The 18462-nt window shown below is 41.5% G+C and overlaps 1 protein-coding gene across 6 annotated transcripts in view; it reads left to right on the top strand.

Moving 5' to 3' along the window:
• The window catches only part of Hecw1 (HECT, C2 and WW domain containing E3 ubiquitin protein ligase 1), a 247068-nt gene that overhangs the window by 174543 nt on the left and 54063 nt on the right, over positions 1 to 18462 (top strand). For 3 of the 6 annotated variants that reach the window (XM_026788342.1, XM_005365435.3, XM_026788343.1), the window contains 4 exons: positions 5225 to 5367; positions 8924 to 9024; positions 10494 to 11822; positions 16017 to 16118. In XM_026788342.1, coding sequence (XP_026644143.1) covers positions 5225 to 5367; positions 8924 to 9024; positions 10494 to 11822; positions 16017 to 16118 — 1675 coding nt within the window. The remainder of the gene's footprint in view (positions 1 to 5224; positions 5368 to 8923; positions 9025 to 10493; positions 11823 to 16016; positions 16119 to 18462) is intronic. The other 3 variants (XM_026788344.1, XM_026788346.1, XM_026788345.1) reach the window with 3 other exon arrangements.

Below are 18462 nucleotides of genomic sequence, written 5' to 3'. Positions count from 1 at the left end.
AAGGAAGGAAGGAAGGAAGGAAGGAAGGAGATTGATAGGTGATAGATGATGATGATGATGATGAAGATAGATAGATAGATAGATAGATAGATAGATAGATAGATAGATAGATAGATAGATAGATAGATAGATAGATGATAGATAGATAGATAGCGTGTGTGTGTCTAAAAGAAGTTGTACTATAACACCATAGGCTAACAAATTAAAAATCCAGTTCCAGGAATGAGTTACCTCTTTTGGAGTTGTTGGCTAGTGAGACCCTATAGATGCCCTAGCTTTACAGGTTATTTACAATGCTATTGGTTACCTTATAGAAGTTGAGAGTAAGACACCATTGCTGAAAGTCCTCCAGTCACTGATCATGGAGGAATCAAGCAGGTGCTGGCCTGGAAGCTTCATCCCTATGGTCTAGCTTTCACAGTTCTGGAAGGCGATATGCATCCTACCACACATGAAAGGTAACCGCCACTCTCAACCAGCTGTGAGCCCTGTGAGCTAAAATAATGGCTAGGCTGGCAAGACACACTCACTGGAGCAAAATGACATGAAGATAATGGGAGAAGCCCACAACTTTCTGATTGGATTTAAGTCCCATCCCACAGGACGAAGCCCTCACCTGGCACCATTATCAGGACAAGAGCCTGTGGCTAGACAAGCTAGTCATAGCCCCTAGTGAAGAACCTGATGCTATTATTCTGCTAAATGGACACAATATTGTATAGTAGTATATGAACTCCTAGTGACATGCCTGTGTACCCACAGATTGATGTGTCTTTCACCCTCATCAGAGAAGTTTCTATCTGTTGTACAAGGTGACTTATGCAGAGTCCCACATGATGCTGGAGCCCAGGGATGGAGACTGTGGGATTCTCAGTTCCCAATAGTACATCTACATCACACCCTTTCCCCCAGACTCAGGATTTTGTGAAAGAGGAGGCAGGAAGAGCACAAGAGGCAATGGATGAGCACAAGGAAATAGCATCTTCCAGACAGATGTGCAGGGCAGCTGCACATATGAACTAGCTCATAGTATACACAAGTACTGTGCAAGATACGGCCAGATCAAATCCTGGAATAGGCAGGGAGGTTGGAATGAAGTTCAACCCCTACTTGAGCACCTATTTTCTACTGATAGCCACTGAAGAACTGGTTTTCCTTAACAGTATAGTTCATGGTAATTTGGCTACATTCCTACAGAAGGCCACACGTCCAAGATACATTGGGTGCACAAATTGGACTTGATAGGTTGCAAGAAAGAAGACACAAACTTAGGGGAGGGAGTGTTTCTGACAGTAGTTGGGGAAGGGAGATGTGCATGTTCAACGTATATTCTACGAAATTCTCAAAGAACTAATTTCATAAAGTGCTAGAGCTTATAAAACAAGAAAAATGATTTTTCTGGCTTTCACACATTTATGAGTGGTTATAAACAGATGCTAATCCTGCCTTCTCAGTCTAGAGTCATATTTTCTCATACCCATAAACACCTTAGAAAATACTTTCTAAGTCATGTTGAACGTGAATATGTCTTAGTTGGGGTTTCCACTGCTATGATTAAACACCATGATCAAAATCAACTTGGAGAGTAAAGAGTTTATTCCAGTTATCATCTCTCAGGCCGCAGTCCATCCCCTAAGTCAGAGAAGGAACTCAAGGCTGGACCCTGGAAGCTGGAACTGAAACAGAGATCATGGAGGGAGGGGGACTGCTTGCCTTCTTTGCTCAGTCGGCTTTTTTATAGCACCCACGACCACCAACCCTGAGTGGCACCACCCTCAATGGACTGAGCCCTCCCGCATCGATCACTATTTAAGAAAGTACCTTATCGACCTGCCTATAGCCAAATCGTATGCAAACATTTTCTCAACCTACGTTCCCTCCTCTCACATGACTCTCGCTTGTTTCAAGTTGACAAAAATCTGGCCGGCATAGGATGTCTCTGAAATTCCCCACAGCCATTGCACCTTCTGGATTATAATATCACCTTCACACCAATGTCTTAGTTATATCAAGGCAATATTGGATCCTCTATTTCTTCTGCAACAACCAGTCAAGACTTTATTCTATGATACTATCTTTATATGATATCAAAAATAAAACCATATCCATTTAGGAAAATTAAAACTTATTGCCATAGAAAAGTATGCATTGCACTATGGAGGGCTACAATTTAAGTGATAAATTAAACTCCGAAGCTTTAGTTATAACCTAAACCATTAAGTATAAACAAAGAAGGATTTTGATATTTTTTCATGACTGACAGACATATATTATCATTTTTAAAAAGTTCTTTTGTTCTTTAAGATTGTAATACCATCGGGGGAGGGGGAGGGAATTGGGAGGTGGTGGCGGGGAGGAGGCAGAAATCTTTAATTAATAAATAAATTAAAAAAAATAAAAAAAGATTGTAATACCATTATGCTATTTCCCCCTTCCCTTTTCTCCCCTCCAAACCCTCCTATATCACAACAGAGACAGAGACCATTGCAGAAAACCACAACTGATCAAAATGCTGAGTCATGGAACCCAGTCCCAAGGGGTACATCCACAGTTCTATTCCCAATCCTGAGGCTCAAGGGTCATTGCAGAAGAAAGGGTGGGAAGAGCCAGGGAAACGGGAGTATGCTGGAAGGTTGTTTCTCACAGCAGTTTCAGAAGCTATACCTAAAAGTCTCACCAACATGATTGCCTAAAGATGAGCTGACAAGGACAATAGGCATGCTAGTGTGGATAAGGGGGACTTTCTTTTTCTAAAGGCAGGCAGAGTTATTTACATTAATTTGTTTATAACTGACTAGTTTTGTTTCACTGGGTCATGCTGGCACGACTCTAAAGTTTACACTTTGTGTTTGTATTAGAGATAGAATTTCTGATAAATCAGGACCACTTATATTTTGGTTATATGATTATCACCATTTGACTTTGGGGTGTTTATAATCTGTGATGTCCAATTTGGTTTTTTATTCAACAGTACTTAGGACTCAGAGCCTCCCAAATGATCATGATCCACATGAATGATTGATGGCTTCCTTCACCTCCTCATCTTGTTGACCATTTCTCTTCATCCAAGTGTGGAACCTTGTAAGATTCCCCTCCACCCGCTTTGGAAAATCAACTGGTAGCATCATTTTGCGTTTTTGGCAACCATGCTTTTGAGATTTCATGGTAGCAGTTTTCCTGTCACATATAAAGGGACCCTTAAAATCTTTTCAGCTCCTCTTCATCAATATTCCCTGAGCTTTATATATAAGGGCTGTATTGTAGATTATCAACTGGGCCTGTATACCCTATGTTCAGTTGTTATTGGCATTTGACCACTTGAGGCTTTCAGCAATGGTCTCTGTCTACTGCACAGGCAAGCTTCTTTGATGAGGCCTGAGAGGTTCACTTACAGTATTTAGAATGCAATTAGAGAGTATACTGGTTTAAGAAGTGGCAGTAGTAGGTTCTCTTCTGGGTGCCACCACCTCACCAGCCACAGTAGTTAGCTAGTTTTCAGTACCAGAATGAACTCCTTCCTAATAAAAAGGCCTTAAGTTCAGTTAGGTGGCTGTTGGTTACTACCAGGATAGAAGTACCACTATTACTTTTGGAATACCTTTCCATTCAAGATATTTTTGTGGTTCATTGATGTTAAAACTGGGTAGAACTATCAATTGATTTCCCTGCCCCCCTTGGCAGTTTACATAGCTTCTTCTTATACTATGAGAGCTAATCCGCAGAGAAGAAGCATCCAGAGCAGTTCCATCTGGATTCTTCCAAGTCTTATGTCTGAAGTATGTGGTGTCTTCAGGCAACTAAAGGCAATGTGATTGTCTATATTGTTTGGAAGGGGTCTTTTGGATTTCCTTGACTAACAACTCAAAAGAAGTTTTCCCATACCTGGCATTGGTGTTTTAATTATGTAGTCTATAAATTTGGGGGAGAGTATTATCACCCCAAGTGGTGTAGCTTTAGTTAAATCATTATATGTGTATGTACATAAAGAATAATTAAATTGTTAATTATATACACTTATATATATTAATATATAACTATATATTATATGTGTGTATTAAAGAATGCTATGTGTGTATTAAAGAATATATGCTATTATAGTGTGTGTGTGTGTATGTGTGTGTGTGTGTGTGTGTGTATTCAAGATAGGCCATAAAGTTGGAAAGGAACTGGGGAGGCATTAGAAGAATTGGTGGGAGGAGAGATGAGAAATAGTGTTGATACACAATTTATATATAAATTTTCTCTTTTTTTTTTTTTTTTTTTTTTTTTTTTTGGTTTTCCAAGACAGAGTTTCTCTGTGTAGCTTTGATGCCTATCCTGGAACTAGCTCTATAGACCAGACTGGCCTTGAACTCACAGAGAAAAGAAAGAAATAGGATCCTTATGTCTCTTTCAAGCATCTTTAGCCTAAATTACCCTCCTCTCTCTCCTTAAATCTCCTTCTTTGTTGCCCCACCCCCAAAGCAAGTCTCTCTTGCCTGCCATTCCCATTTCTAATGGTAATTAATCAAATGTATGAGAGTTTGATAAGTGCTTTGTATTCAATTTGTGCTGATTTTATCTGAATATAAAAGATTAACTCTACTTCCTGTCTAATCAAATTTCCATCTTATACAATTCCACACAGGTACCCAGTGCGTTTGACCCCTCTTAATCCCTACTCTTTATTATCTGCCTGCTACCCAAGTCCAGCCCCTTTTCTCCTCACAGATCTCTCCACTTTCACATCATTTGGGGTGGAAGGGGCTGGGTGCGGTTGTTGTTACCCACTGGGCTTAACAAGGCCCACTGTCCTGACCATGGGAGCCATCCATGGAGCCTGATGTGATCAGCATGGGATGTAAAACAGAAAACAATGACCCTCCCTCTCTCAGATTCCACCAATAGCCAGACTTCAGCAGTGAAGGGTGTAGTCCTTCAAGTCCCTCCCACTTGCATGACTGATTGCTGATACATTGGCTTAGTGAAGGTAACCACGATTGTTGTGAGGTAATGGTTGTATCAAGTCTAGAAGATAGTGTTTCACAGCCTTTTATCCTACCTTCAAGTTTCAGTCTTACGTGTTTCTCACTCCTTTTTTAATATCTAAGGGAGAATATAGTTGTCAGCCTTCCTTTATTAACAAACAGGTCTCACAGCGTCACTAAGGCTAAGGCGCAGGAATCGGGAATTACCAGCCCTAGAACCTCTCGGTTAGTTAATGTGATGTGGTTTCTCATTGCAGCATTTCAGTTTCGTGTCTCTGCCAACTGATGTGCTGGAAATTGAAGTGAAGGACAAGTTTGCCAAGAGCCGTCCCATCATCAAGCGTTTCTTGGGAAAGCTGTCAATGCCGGTTCAGAGGCTGCTGGAGAGACACGCCATAGGGTAAACTGTGACTGACATGGTTATGCTTCCACTTATAGGCCACGCCCTTTCACTCATAGGCCACGCCCTTCCACTCACAGGCCACGCCCTTCCGCTCATAGGCCACGCCCTTCCACTCATAGGCCACGCCCTTCCACTCATAGGCCACCTTCAGGATGGCTTGTGAGTTGCCATTATAAAGTCTTAGGGAAAGACAAACTAAAATGGTTTCCAGTTCCTGGGCCTCTCCCACCAATATCATTTCCTGAGCCATGATATTCACTTAAATCATTCCCCTTCTTCTTAGTCATGTGTAATTTGTGTAAAACAGATTAAAGAGTATAGAAAATTATAAGACAGTACTGAAAAATACATTTTCCTACATAAATAGAAGTTTAAAGTTTGCCTTTGCTATGGAAAATATTTCATTCCTTCGCCTGTCTTGTATGTAGAATTTAGCCACACACTGCATTTCCATACCAAGACGAAGTGCTATGCTTCTTAGGTAGAATTTCTCAAAATATGCTATTTGCAAGAAATTCTAGATGAAAATTTAAAAGCATGCGTTTTCAGGGAATGACAGCAATTATGTTGGTTGCAGAAGTCAATCGTATATGAGTATGCTTTTGTGTTTTACATATTTTGCATTCATATTCACTCATAGTTTTTATTAAAATGAACTATGATCAGATCACCTCTTTTATAATGTGTATTTCCTTAGCTAATAGCACTACATTTAAAAATATTAGCATGGGTCTTTGGCTATAAGCATATTATTAATATGTTATGTCTCACAGAGTAATACCAAAAGACTGAAAAATACTTTGCAGACTTTTTGGATATTTTAATATGATGTTCTCTAGGAGTTTGTTTAGTACCTGACAGCATGTGTGTAGCTGTGTGATCATAAGGATGCCTTAATTCTCAAACCAAAGGACGTTGACATATATGGAGTCATTGCCACATGTCAGACTATGTTTCCACTACCCATTCAGGTTTGTGAAAATTGAACAAACAACACCCTGGTGTAAACTGCCTAATATTATCACTGGCACATAGTAGGGCTTGAGAGGGAATGGTGTTCCTCATGACCTTGGTCTTTTTCATTTGGTTCTCGTAACACTTCTTAAGCATTATCGTTTCTCCACGTAAGAAGGAGAAACCTGTGAGGCATACGTCAAGGTTAGGCACACACTTGCCTCCCTCCTCCTGCAGCTGATTGCCTAGTTTGCTGTTGCCGTACTTTCCACTCCTCTCCTACCTTCACACTGCTAATGCTCTGCCAGGTATGGAGCAAGACGGCAAAAGAGGTTTGGTAAGACTTCTGATACTCCAGCGGTGAGCCCACCACTGCCTAACACGTACTCAGCTACTTCCTGCTGGCTGAACTCTCTGGCTCATTACAGCAACAGAGAGGACTCGTCCGCTTCCCCTACACCAAGGATGTTTTTTAGTATTGAGCTGCAATGCCAGCCTTGCATTGTGGAAGAATGTATACCCAGGTAGGAAAACAAAAAGCAATTGAGGTAGAAGGGGTTTGCCCTAACCTGAGCAAGGTTAGTTTGGTTTTCCTAGTGTTCTTCCCGCTTAGAGGAAGGGGCAGCGTAGATGAGTGCAGGCAACAATAAGCCTTGGTGGTATTACTCCCTGCCACCTCTGATAGGATGATACACTTACCCTACTCCAACTACTTATTCTGGCCACTCCACCTTCTCTTCCCAGGCCTGCAGCATCCATCACCTGTAGAGACCACTCCTGTAAAGCTGCCCATTAGAGATATGTCCAGCATAAGAAGGAAGAAATTGCTGGACGATGGCCATGAAGCAGTCAGTTGTCATTTGGCTTGAGCCATGGTACAACCCCAGAGTACACACACACACACACACACACACACACACACACACACACACACACCATTTCCATTCCTTAAACTGTAGCTCTACCTTTCAGTTGTCTTTTGGTCTCTAAACTCAACTCCGATCTTCACTTTGAGAGTGTCGCTGACTATCTGGGTTGTTATTTACTGGCCTCTCCTTAGTCTCCAGTTAGTTGTAAGCTGTTAAAGGCAGGTTCTGTGGGGTACATATAGGCTTCAGCGTATAGGACACAAAGGTCAGCTTCAGCACCTTCTTATATGGCAGGGCCTCAGGAACCACTTTCTGAGGTCTCTGAGTGGTTGGAAGCAAAGAGAGGAAATCTTGGGAAGTGAGTGCAGAACACAGTGAACTTGATTGCCGTGTCACCAAATGATCATCTTCAGCTTTCATTTCTATCGACTTAGATTCAGAAAGTATTTCTTACGATCAGAGTGGGCATACTTCAAAATAATAACCAATATCCTCCTCTTTCTAAATTGACAGAGCATTGTGGTTCATCCTATTATATCTCATATAATGTTTTAACTATGAAATATAATGAGTTCTGAAAATAAACACTATGCCATGCTTTATCAAGGAAGATATTAAATTAATGGATCATTGGGCTATTTTATTTGTTTCATAATGTCAATTTTTGCTAAGAAGTCATTTAATACTGACATCCAGTAACTCGTATTTTTATCTGAGTATCACAAATGAATCAGTGGATTGAATATGGAGCAAACAGTTGGCTATGAAATACAGCTTTGTTTGTCCCTGGACCTCCCAAAGAAGTACTTTCCCTCATTTGACCAAGGTAGCAAGAAACTGCTTTTTAATAAAAACTGTATTGCCTGTGGGGGAAAAAAATACCATTACAGCCTCAGATTGATTCCTCCCTGGATGGATTTTTTTCAGCAATTCAAAAATGACTTTGAATGGGTATGGCACCAGAATCCAGAGTAGTCAATAAGCGTCTCCATACTTGGTGCCTCTGGAAACCAAAGGTCAGTGAACACAAGTCTTGTTTTTGCTCCATCCTGTAGCAGGTGGCTTCCCATAGCCCAGCACAGGCTCTCCAGGAACTTTCATGGAATCTATTCTTATACATTGCATATATTCCCTCTCACATATTCTGGCACCTCCGTTGCCAGGGGCGTATTTGAAATCGGCAATGTCCACGGAAGATCAAGCAAAAACATTTGCGATTTTTGTCCTCTTGCCTTCTGTACAACACATATTGTCGAATTTAGTCTGTAAAAAGGGGTTAATATTTTAGGGTTTACAGGTCACACAGTCCCTGTCTAAACTGTTCAGTCCTTCCACTGTGACACAGGTAATGTGTAATCTCATAAGCATAGCTGTGTTCCAATAAAACAGATACTTAAATTTGAATTTCACACAATTTACTATTCTTTAAGTATTTTCCACCAAATCTTTAAAATAAAGCTTATGATCATACCAAAATAAAAAAAAGTGATGACTAGATATGAACTGTAGTTTTCTGACCCCTGAGTTAGAATATTTGATAAGAATTTCCTTGTACTTGACCCCACATATGCACCTTAAGGTGGTCGCATAGGTCCCCAGAGAGACCCTCGCTTCCTGTCAGTAGTTCCTCTGAGCTTGCCTGTCGCAGCAGCTGGTGGAGAAAGCACACTGTGTGGTCTTTAGCAGGATAGGCTATTGCAAAATCTGTGATGGTGCTTATTTCCTTCTAGGGATAGGGTGGTCAGCTACACACTTGGCCGCAGGCTTCCAACTGACCATGTGAGTGGACAGCTGCAGTTCCGATTTGAGATCACATCCTCCATCCATGCAGGTACTTCCAGCATGATCTTCATGTCGTGTTCAAGGCTAGTGCTCCAGCGTGGTTCTTCTCTCTAAAGCGCAGATAACCATAGTTCTCCCCGAGTGTGGCATAGGCTTTGTAGCTCTCTCATCTCCATCTGTGTCCCAGAAGCCAGTGACTGATTTTAGAAGCCAGCTTTGCTAGCTCTCTGGTGAAAAGGTTCCTCCTAATTCCCATCACATAGATAGTTACACAGTAGCGTAAAGGTCAACAATGTGATACAAAACGGCCTCTTGCTGTTTTACTGTCAGAACCTCACAGAGGAAATGCTGAAAAGCAATGTAATCACGCTATCCACGAACAAATGAATGCATGGAAGGATGGGTGAATGTGTTGCATCCCTTTCTACCTACTAACTAGTTATAGATTGGCTACGAGCTGAAGAGTGACATATTGTTGAGGAGCTACATTATACGGTGACTTGTTACAGTGTTACGGGGAAAATGAAATTTTCAGAACCATCTTGTATTCAGTTCTCCATACCAAACCTTATTTCCAAACAATGGCGATGAGAGGATGCCTCGTAATCCTCCTTTTTCTCTTTTCCCACACAACCATACTAAATATAAACCATGCCGAGAAACGTGCAGTCATCTTGAACCAAATGTGAGTTACTATTAAAGCTGGCGACGCCTCTGAGAACGCAGAGGCTGAAGTTTATGGCCATCCAATCCCTAAGCCCCAGTACACAACCAGGTTGTAGGAAGACACTTGCTTTACTCTGTCGGATCCAGCCTTTGCTGTTCTAAGACTGACCCTTCAGGGTGTGCAGAAACACTGCCATATGTTTTAGCAGAGAGATAACTTTCTTCAAACGGGAATTGCACTAATGCATTTGAAGCAGAATATCAATCTGACATGTTTCCTGCCAAGTCAGGGAAAGTTAAGCAGTGGTTGCTTCTCCCTAAAAGGTGGTCCGGTTGGAAAACTTCGTTTCCTATTGTTAAATGCTGCGGATGACCATGAACGCAGTCCAACCTTTTTCTTCTCTGTTGAAGCATAAGAGCCTGGCTTAGCTATTCTGTCATCTTGAAGATGAGCCATGGGAAATGTTTTGAGCAAGAGCAGTTAACTTGCCTAAAGTTGTTAAGGAATTATAAACACTCTTGCCATCCTCACCTCTGAAAGTCACAATATGTGACAAGCATTGTTGATCTCTGAGGTGAGGTTAAAGCCAGGTTTGGGATATTAAAAAATTTCTTTGCAGTCCCTTGAAAGAGAATTGTAAAAGAGTAGCCTTGCTGAAAGTGTCATTGACATGAAGAGCACTCATTCCAGAATTTTCCAGTAGTGATCTAGAGAGTAAGAAGCCCTCATCCACTCCTCTCCAGTATCTTATATGAGAGCCCCTTTGCCATGGTTTATATATGCCTACCCAGAGTGCTAGCTCCCCTTGCTCTTCTGGAAAAAAAATGACACAGTTTTCTTCTTGCCTGCAGATGATGAAGAGATCTCTCTGAGTGCCGAGCCTGAGTCGGCAGAAACCCAGGACAGCATCATGAACAGTGTGGTGGAAAGCAGCAATGGGGAACCTCCTGGGGACGTTCCAGAACACTCGGAGAATTTGAAGCCAGAGTCAGCAAGTGAAGAGAATGGAATGAACAGCTCAGGGAACCAAAACCAGGAACACGCCGGGCCAGTTGAGGAAGCTGCAGGTCCTATGGAAACTGAGGATGGTGGCAACATCTCGGAAGAACCCACAGAGGCTGGAGAGATTCAAGACCCAGAGCAACACGACGCCCCACCCACTCTGAGTGCAGAAGAAGTGGCAGAGGGACTTGACCTGGATGAGAATTTGCCACCATCCCTGTTGCCAGAAGGTAGCGGGGCAGAAGAGGGCGCAATGCCGGCAGATGGAGCCCGAGAAGAGGAGATGCAGGAGAAGGGCCAGGAGGAGGAAGAGGAGGAAGAGGAGGTTTCTGCCCTGGAGCAAGGAGAGCCTGGACTGCAGCTGAGGGCCTCGGTGAAAAAGAAAAGCAGACCATGTTCCCTACCTGTATCTGAGCTTGAGACAGTGATTGCCTCTGCCTGTGGAGAGCCTGAGACCCCAAGGACACACTACATCCGCATTCACACCCTGCTGCACAGCATGCCTTCGGCTCAGAGAGGGAGCACCACGGAGGAGGAGGATGGCTTGGAGGAGGAAATTACCCTCAAGGAGTCCTCTGAAAAAGATGGACTCAGCGAGGTGGATACAATAGCTGCTGACCCGCAATCCATGGAAGATGGCGAGAATGAAGGGGCTACACTGTGTATGGCGCCCTCTGATGGCGCTGGGGGCCTCTTCTCCACTTTATCCAAAAGCCTTGGTGCTGGTCAGGATGGCGACGCACACCCCAGCACGGGGAGTGAGAGTGACTCCAGCCCCCAGCAAGGAGCGGACCACAGTTGCGAGGGCTGTGATGCCTCGTGCTGCAGCCCCTCGTGCTACAGCACGTCCTGCTACAGCAGCTCCTGCTACAGCAGCTCCTGCTACAGCAGCTCCTGCTACAATGGCAACAACCGCTTTGCCAGCCACACGCGCTTCTCCTCTGTGGATAGCGCCAAGATCTCTGAGAGCACAGTCTTCTCTTCGCAAGAGGATGAGGAGGAGGAAAACAGTGCATTCGAGTCCGTACCGGACTCAGTGCAAAGCCCAGAGCTAGATCCCGAGTCTACAAATGGGGCTGGGCCGTGGCAGGACGAACTGGCTGCCCCTGCTGGGAATGCAACAAGAACTACTGAAGGTCTGGAGTCCCCCATGGCAGGTCCCAGCAATAGGAGAGAAGGTTAGACTGCAAACCAGATCAGTGAGACTAGGACCACCATGATACGACACGAGTCTCCCCATATGGAGGTGGAGGGCTCAGTGTATTCGCATACTAATGAAGCTGTCTAGGTGTGCGCATTTCTGCTACAACATGTCTCAAACTCACACCAAGAAACATAGCGAGTAGGACGTGAATGGCTACCTACTTGTGTCTGTGCTTCTTCTTGTTTTGACTAATGACTAGAGCTGGTTGGTGTGAGTTAGCTTCCTGGTCTTAACAGCCACCACAGGGGTAAAACTAGTATTCAGTGGTATAAACAGCAAAGGATGGAAGATATGTTTATCTTCAGTATTAGGTGGCAAATATAGACTTCCTAAAACACATTGAAGATCAGTGATAGACATGGGTAATGGATGAAGAACATGGATATCCCCCCCCCCCGCCCCGCGCGCACATTCTGATAGCTCTGGGGGCCACTCCTCCCATTTGTCCAAAAGCACTGGTATTGGCCAAAATGGGCCAACTCTGTACGTGGGTAGACCACTTATCTTTTTCTTTTTTCTGCTAGCCAAATCCCTAATATAATAGTTGATTTTGTTGTTTTGTTGGGCTATTTTAGTTACTGGAAAGGAAGAACAGCATTATCTACCAGAGTCACTTGGGCCTGAATCTGGGCACTGACAAGCTAGGCTCCACTAACTAAAGACACCATGAATAGCAAAAGGCAGAAAAATGAGGTTGTCACACTGGAAAAGAAAGCTAGAAGTTTCAGGGGTATACATCAGGTCCATGCCGGGGGCCTTGACCTGAAGGTTGTGTTAAGAGTTGTGCCTAACTAAGTAGTTGATGCTAAGGGTTAGTCCTGCCCATTGTCGTCTGGGTCACCCATCATCATCACTGTCTCCAGGAAGGTCTGACTTGTTGTGAGACCTTTCTGAAATCTCTGAGACACAGGCTTTCTCTCTGACTAGCAACAGAACTCAGCCTTTTCCTTCTAACATGAGATTCCTAGGGAAATTCTGATTCCTTGTGTCCATTGTTGCAATGGTCTGTTAGTCAGATTGGGAGGTGCAAGTGTCTTTCTGGAGAATCTCCATTTCTGCCAGTCCAGTTATAATGCAATTGCATAAATTCTCATGTTTCAAATAAGATGCTAATCCAAAGGCTGCCACCTTTGGTTTTACAATGAATGCTTGTTCCACATGAATCCAAACTGATACCTATTAAACCAACATCCCTTACCTAAGTTTTGTTTCTTTTCCTTCTCTAAACCTTGTGCTTAAAACTCAACTTAAAATAGTTTTCAAAAAACTTACAGCTAAATGAAAGGAACAGAGTCACATAGTCATGAGCTCAAGCCCTGGGAGGCAAGTCCATCATGCCATGTCCTCACAGACTACCTAACAGCTCTGTATCTTGGCTTCCTAGTGTGCCAAGTGGGTATAATTGTAGCATTGACCTCAAGGAATTATCAGAAGAGTTAAATGATATGAAAGAGTAAGGACTCTGCCTCTTTCCTAATGAGAGTTCTTTTCAGGGCAGATAAGCAAGAAAGCTAATTGTTTACATTGTACAAGAAGACACACTCTTTGAATCTATCCTTACCATGTTAGTCAAGGAAACTTTCATTCAATTAAATACTAATCACTTTGCATCAAATAGTATTCTGGTAGCTTCTGCTGAAACAAATACACAGCTTTCAATTCAAAGGCAATAAGAATTAGTTTATTCTGGAGCCAAATATAAGGGACCAAGGCCTAAAAACACAGTTTTAGTTACCTTAAATTCTAGGTTCCAAAGCAGTTGCATGAAGTTTCTGTAGAAACAAACTAAAGATAGCCATAAATAATGACACTTTAAGAATGCATTGGTAGAAACAGTGACTAGGTGGTTGCAGCCCAGTGGAGAAGCCTCAGCTATAGGCCTTAGATGCTGCGTGATGGCACAGCCCTTTGATTAGTACAAAACTAGAGTTTGGTCATGTCTATTCATTCTAAAAGTGTTTTGATTTTTTCATCTGTCTGGTTGTTAGGCTTTATCTATTAGTGACCGGATGTTAGCTCTAACACAGAATTGGGGTAAAGAAAGACTATTTCGTAGGTGAAAATATCCCCAGATGAATTGTAATTCAGCTTTGGGCCTATAACAATCCACCATTTCCCATCACTGAAATTCTAAATCGTCGACAGTCTTGGCAGACTCAGCCTCTTTATAGGAAGCCTCTTTCACGCCGTCTCTTCTACAGTTTGACCATGCTGGTTATAGTAAGAATAAATTTAAAGACCCTCCCTTATTTTTAGTTGAGAAATATTATCCCTTCTTGAACATTCTGAGAACTTTCTTTGAAGCAAAGGCAATTATGTGAAGCTGGGCTCTAGTATAGAACTTTCTTGTTTCATTCAGTCAGCGGCCATGGGTCAGTTACATCATTGCCATTTCTTGGGGCTCACAAGAAGGTGGGGTGTGCTTTCAACCAGCAACAGTATCACATTTCCACAAATTTGGGGGGGGGGTGATTAGCATGTTTGATTGATTGAATTACAGTGAGGTAATGATGATGTAACAGCTGTCCTTTGTTTTCTTTTCCAACTTTCTAACCCCAAACACTTATGGAAACACATGTAAGTGCCGTATCTACTCAAACACAACACCTGTGTTTGGAATAGCCACTTGTCCACCATGAGTGCTCTGCTGACATGAGGAGCACCTTCCTTGTTTCTACTGGTGCCTTCAAAGATCCAAAGGATTTTAGTAATGGTGGAAATACCCAGGGAAAATGTATTTTTATTTTCGAGAATGGCCTTTTGTTCTGAGGGCATTTTTATTTTTAGTTGTTAGTTAAATCTTGGAATTAAGCTACTAAAATAAGCTAACCCTAACATCTTTCTACTAATTTATTCTCCATTGTTTCTATACAACTGTAGTGGGGAAAATTATATTTCCCCGCTGGATCTCCTGGAAAATGTTCACTACTTGGGATCCCTCAAAGATCTTGACTATGACATTTACTTTCTCTCCATTTGACCCAAAGGTTAATAGAATACATGCTATCTATATTAGTCCCAGAAGGAAAAGGAAAGAAAAATGTCTTTTTGTCTTCTGGTTAGGAGGGTGTGAGCACTGTATGCAGCAGGAGGAAAGTAGTATAGAGCTGGATGGGGCTGTCTGTGTTTGGGGCCCTTCAGGATCTCCAGAGACTGAGAGAATCATTTAGTACTACTTACATGGTCAATCTGCACACCTCAATAGATATTGAAACAGAAACACTGTTCCAGAATTTTTTTGGTTAATCACAAATCTGTAGTGACAACAATATAAGCAATGTATATAATAACATGAGTCATTAAATCCATAGATAAGTTTATTTCTATAATTTCTCTGTATGTCTTCTTTTTTTCTTCTGTCCCTCCCCCTTCTCTGTTTCAAATTTTCTTATATCAGTCTTCTACTGCCTTTGTCTATTGTTTATTCCTCTTTCTAGAGCTCCTCTGCTTTTAATTCCTCCTCCATGTAGTCTGGAATAGCCATGATTTCCCATGACCTGTTTGACTGCCCATCTCATCTTCTAAGTTCCCTTTATAGCAATTTACATTCTTGGACTATCAGTTCCTTGACCCATCTTGGAACAGCACTATCTAAGAGTTCCAGTCTCCTTTAAGTCTGAAAAACTGTCATTTGATACTCTTCTGTTGTTTTAATTATGGACCCCTCATATTCATAGGACAAGGTGTGTTTCCCATAATCCAACAAAGCTTTTGTGAGACTTTATAAATCCTTCACTCCCTTCAAACAAGCCTGTCTCCTTTACCGGACTGAAATAAGGCTCTTTAAGTTTTCCCTTGGGTTTCGTTCTGATGTCACCTTTTAACCAAGACAATTAAAGTAATTTCAGAAACAGACTCTGGTCCCATGTATTGGTCTATGTGTCATAGACCAAAAGTCAAAACATATTTAGGTTTTTTTCTTCTCTTTTTTGCTCTCCATTTTTCTCTTCCTCTTCCTCTTTCTATTCTTTCCTCCTGCTCTTCTTCCTTCTCTTTCTTTCTTTACTAATTTGTGTCATGATTGGCATGGTTATAGTAAAATGGCACAAAAAACAAAAATATTGCCCATTTTATTTGTTTTTCTTATAGTGATCTTTGTTTTACAATCATGTTTTTTATAACATTGCCATAGCAATGAATATGAATGTCTTGACTATCTTGTTCATAGGTGAATGTCCTATACTCCATAATTCCCAGCCAATAAGCCAGCTTCCTTCCTTGAGGCCTGAACATCATCACTACCCAACAATCGATGAGCCTCTTCCACCAAGTAAGCTTTAGTTTTCAAATCTATGCCTTAACTCTTCCCATGAAGTCTGAACAGGTCAGTGTGAACTCATATGCAAGCATCCAAAACTCTTTCCAAGTTCCATACTTAGCACTGTTATTAAACACCAGTACACACCTATTCTAAACATGCTTTTGAGCAAGTGCTTTCCATGGTATTAAAGAGACAAGCAAATGTTGTTGAAGTCCCTACGTTTCTGAGGAAGAAGACAAAATAGACAATGTTTCTTTACAAGACCTGACTGGTCTTTGTGACTTTTCAGTCCTAAATTTACCGATGTAAAATTTTCAGTTGGAAATAGAAGGTATTTTTTTCCCAGTGAATCCATTATCCACCAGTGTCTCCATAGACTAGGACAACTGCGACCCATAATGTTTTAAGAAACTGTACTTTCCAAATTAACACTCGCATCAAAGGATCAAAAACTCCAAATGTCTGTTGTAGTTCTTAGGCATTTGTAGGAATACTCTTACTTTTAGGGTAGAATTCAATGTCATTTCACCTAGTAGCTGTCCTGTACTAATAATTCTTTAGATAGTCATTTGAGTTTAGGAAAATCATTTAATCATATTAAAAATAATATGTTTTATTATTTGTGAGAATAAAATTCTCACATGTTGCATTTTGCATGAATACTACACTTCTCCCTATTCAGTCATACATTAGCAGTGAGGAAATTACAAATGTCTTTAGTAGATACCCTAGCTTAAAGCATTGACACATTTATTTCTCAGAGGCCAAGCCAAACGTTATCTTCTTTAACTTTTAGTACTTGATTTTTTTCTTTATTTATATACTGATTTATGATATGACTTAAAAACAGTAAAAACCCATCATGTTTCATATATTATTTTTTTGAAAAATGTATATGTAACATGTTACTTCCAAGAAACAACCTCTTTCACACACACACACACACACACACACACACACACAAAATCCTCTCTACATATGTATCTCCAATCCATGCAGTAACCTAACTAGTTATAAATAGTTAAGTTATAAATAATTTAACATAAAACCACCTCAAAATAACTACCTAATATAAACCATTCTCAACAACTAAATAGACTATGTAGGTTTTAATTCTTTATTCATATAGCAATGAAAATATAAGAAAATTTGCCAATGAATTCTGACATTAGGATTTTGCTAGGCAATCTCAAACAGGACATGAATTACTTCATTACTGATAGTCATTCATTCGTCAAGTATTTGCTGAATACTGTGTAATTAGTGCTGTTTTAGGTAAGCAAAATAGACCGTGATTCCAGCCCTCATGGAGCATCTCTATGCTCATCTGGGAAGTAGATAGTGAACAATAAAACAATACATAGGAGTAGTCTTAACTGTAATAAATGCAGTGGAAAACATTTAAATAGAAGAAGATAAGGGGTCTTTTCATGTGTAGTAGACAAGTGGTTTGCTATTTTAGATCCAGAAGTCTAAGCAAGCTTCCCTAAGAGGGCAGTAATGGATGAGATAGCAGAGCTGCTCATAATATTGCTGAGGGAAAGCTGTACAGATGAAGGGAGCAGCCAGAGCAGCCGCAGAGCCCTAAGTGGAGGCCTGATGATAGGTGTGAAGGATAAAGCCAATGCCTCTGAAGCCTCAGGAAAGAGAGAGAGAAAGGTAGATAACAAAGCAAGGGAAACCATACACAACCATCCCCTGAGGCTTTGGAGACCGTTACAGAGGTTCCCAACTTTCCATACAGCTCCTCATCCTGTGGGGGTCCCCAACCATAACTGCAGTGGTTCTCAACCTTCCTAATGCTGTGACCCTTTAATACAGTTCTTCATCCTGTGGGAACCCCCAACCATAAAATTATTTTCATTGCTACTTCATAACTGTAACTCTGCTACTTTTATGAATAGTCGCATAAATATTTTTTGGAGATAGAGGTTTGTCAAAGGCATCATGACCCACAGGTTGAGAACAATTGGAGAGGTTTGGCTTTTGCCCTGAATGAATGGAACACAACAGCGTTTGAGCGGGAGAGTGGTATTTCTGACCTGTATTTTGACCTTGGTTGTTGTGCAGGGAATAAAATGAGGAGGAAGGATAGAAGATACAACATAAGGTTATTGCAGTGACCAAGATTAAAGTCATGGGTGATTTGGATCAGGGTGGCACCAGGGAATTGTTAATATATCTGAACATATATTTTGAAGACAACCTTGGTGACACATTGGGTATGGAAATGAGAGAAAGATAAGAATTAAGAATGAGAGCCGGGCGGTGGTGGCGCGCGCCTGTAATCCCAGCACTCGGGAGGCAGAGGCAGGCGGATCTCTGTGAGTTCGAGGCCAGCCTGGTCTACCAA

The sequence above is a fragment of the Microtus ochrogaster genome, unplaced genomic scaffold (assembly GCF_000317375.1).
Source record: "Microtus ochrogaster isolate Prairie Vole_2 unplaced genomic scaffold, MicOch1.0 UNK2, whole genome shotgun sequence".
In the NCBI taxonomy this organism is placed as follows: domain Eukaryota; kingdom Metazoa; phylum Chordata; class Mammalia; order Rodentia; family Cricetidae; genus Microtus; species Microtus ochrogaster.
The sequence above is the reverse complement of the archived record's forward strand: the minus strand, read 5'-3'. Positions and strand labels throughout refer to the sequence as shown.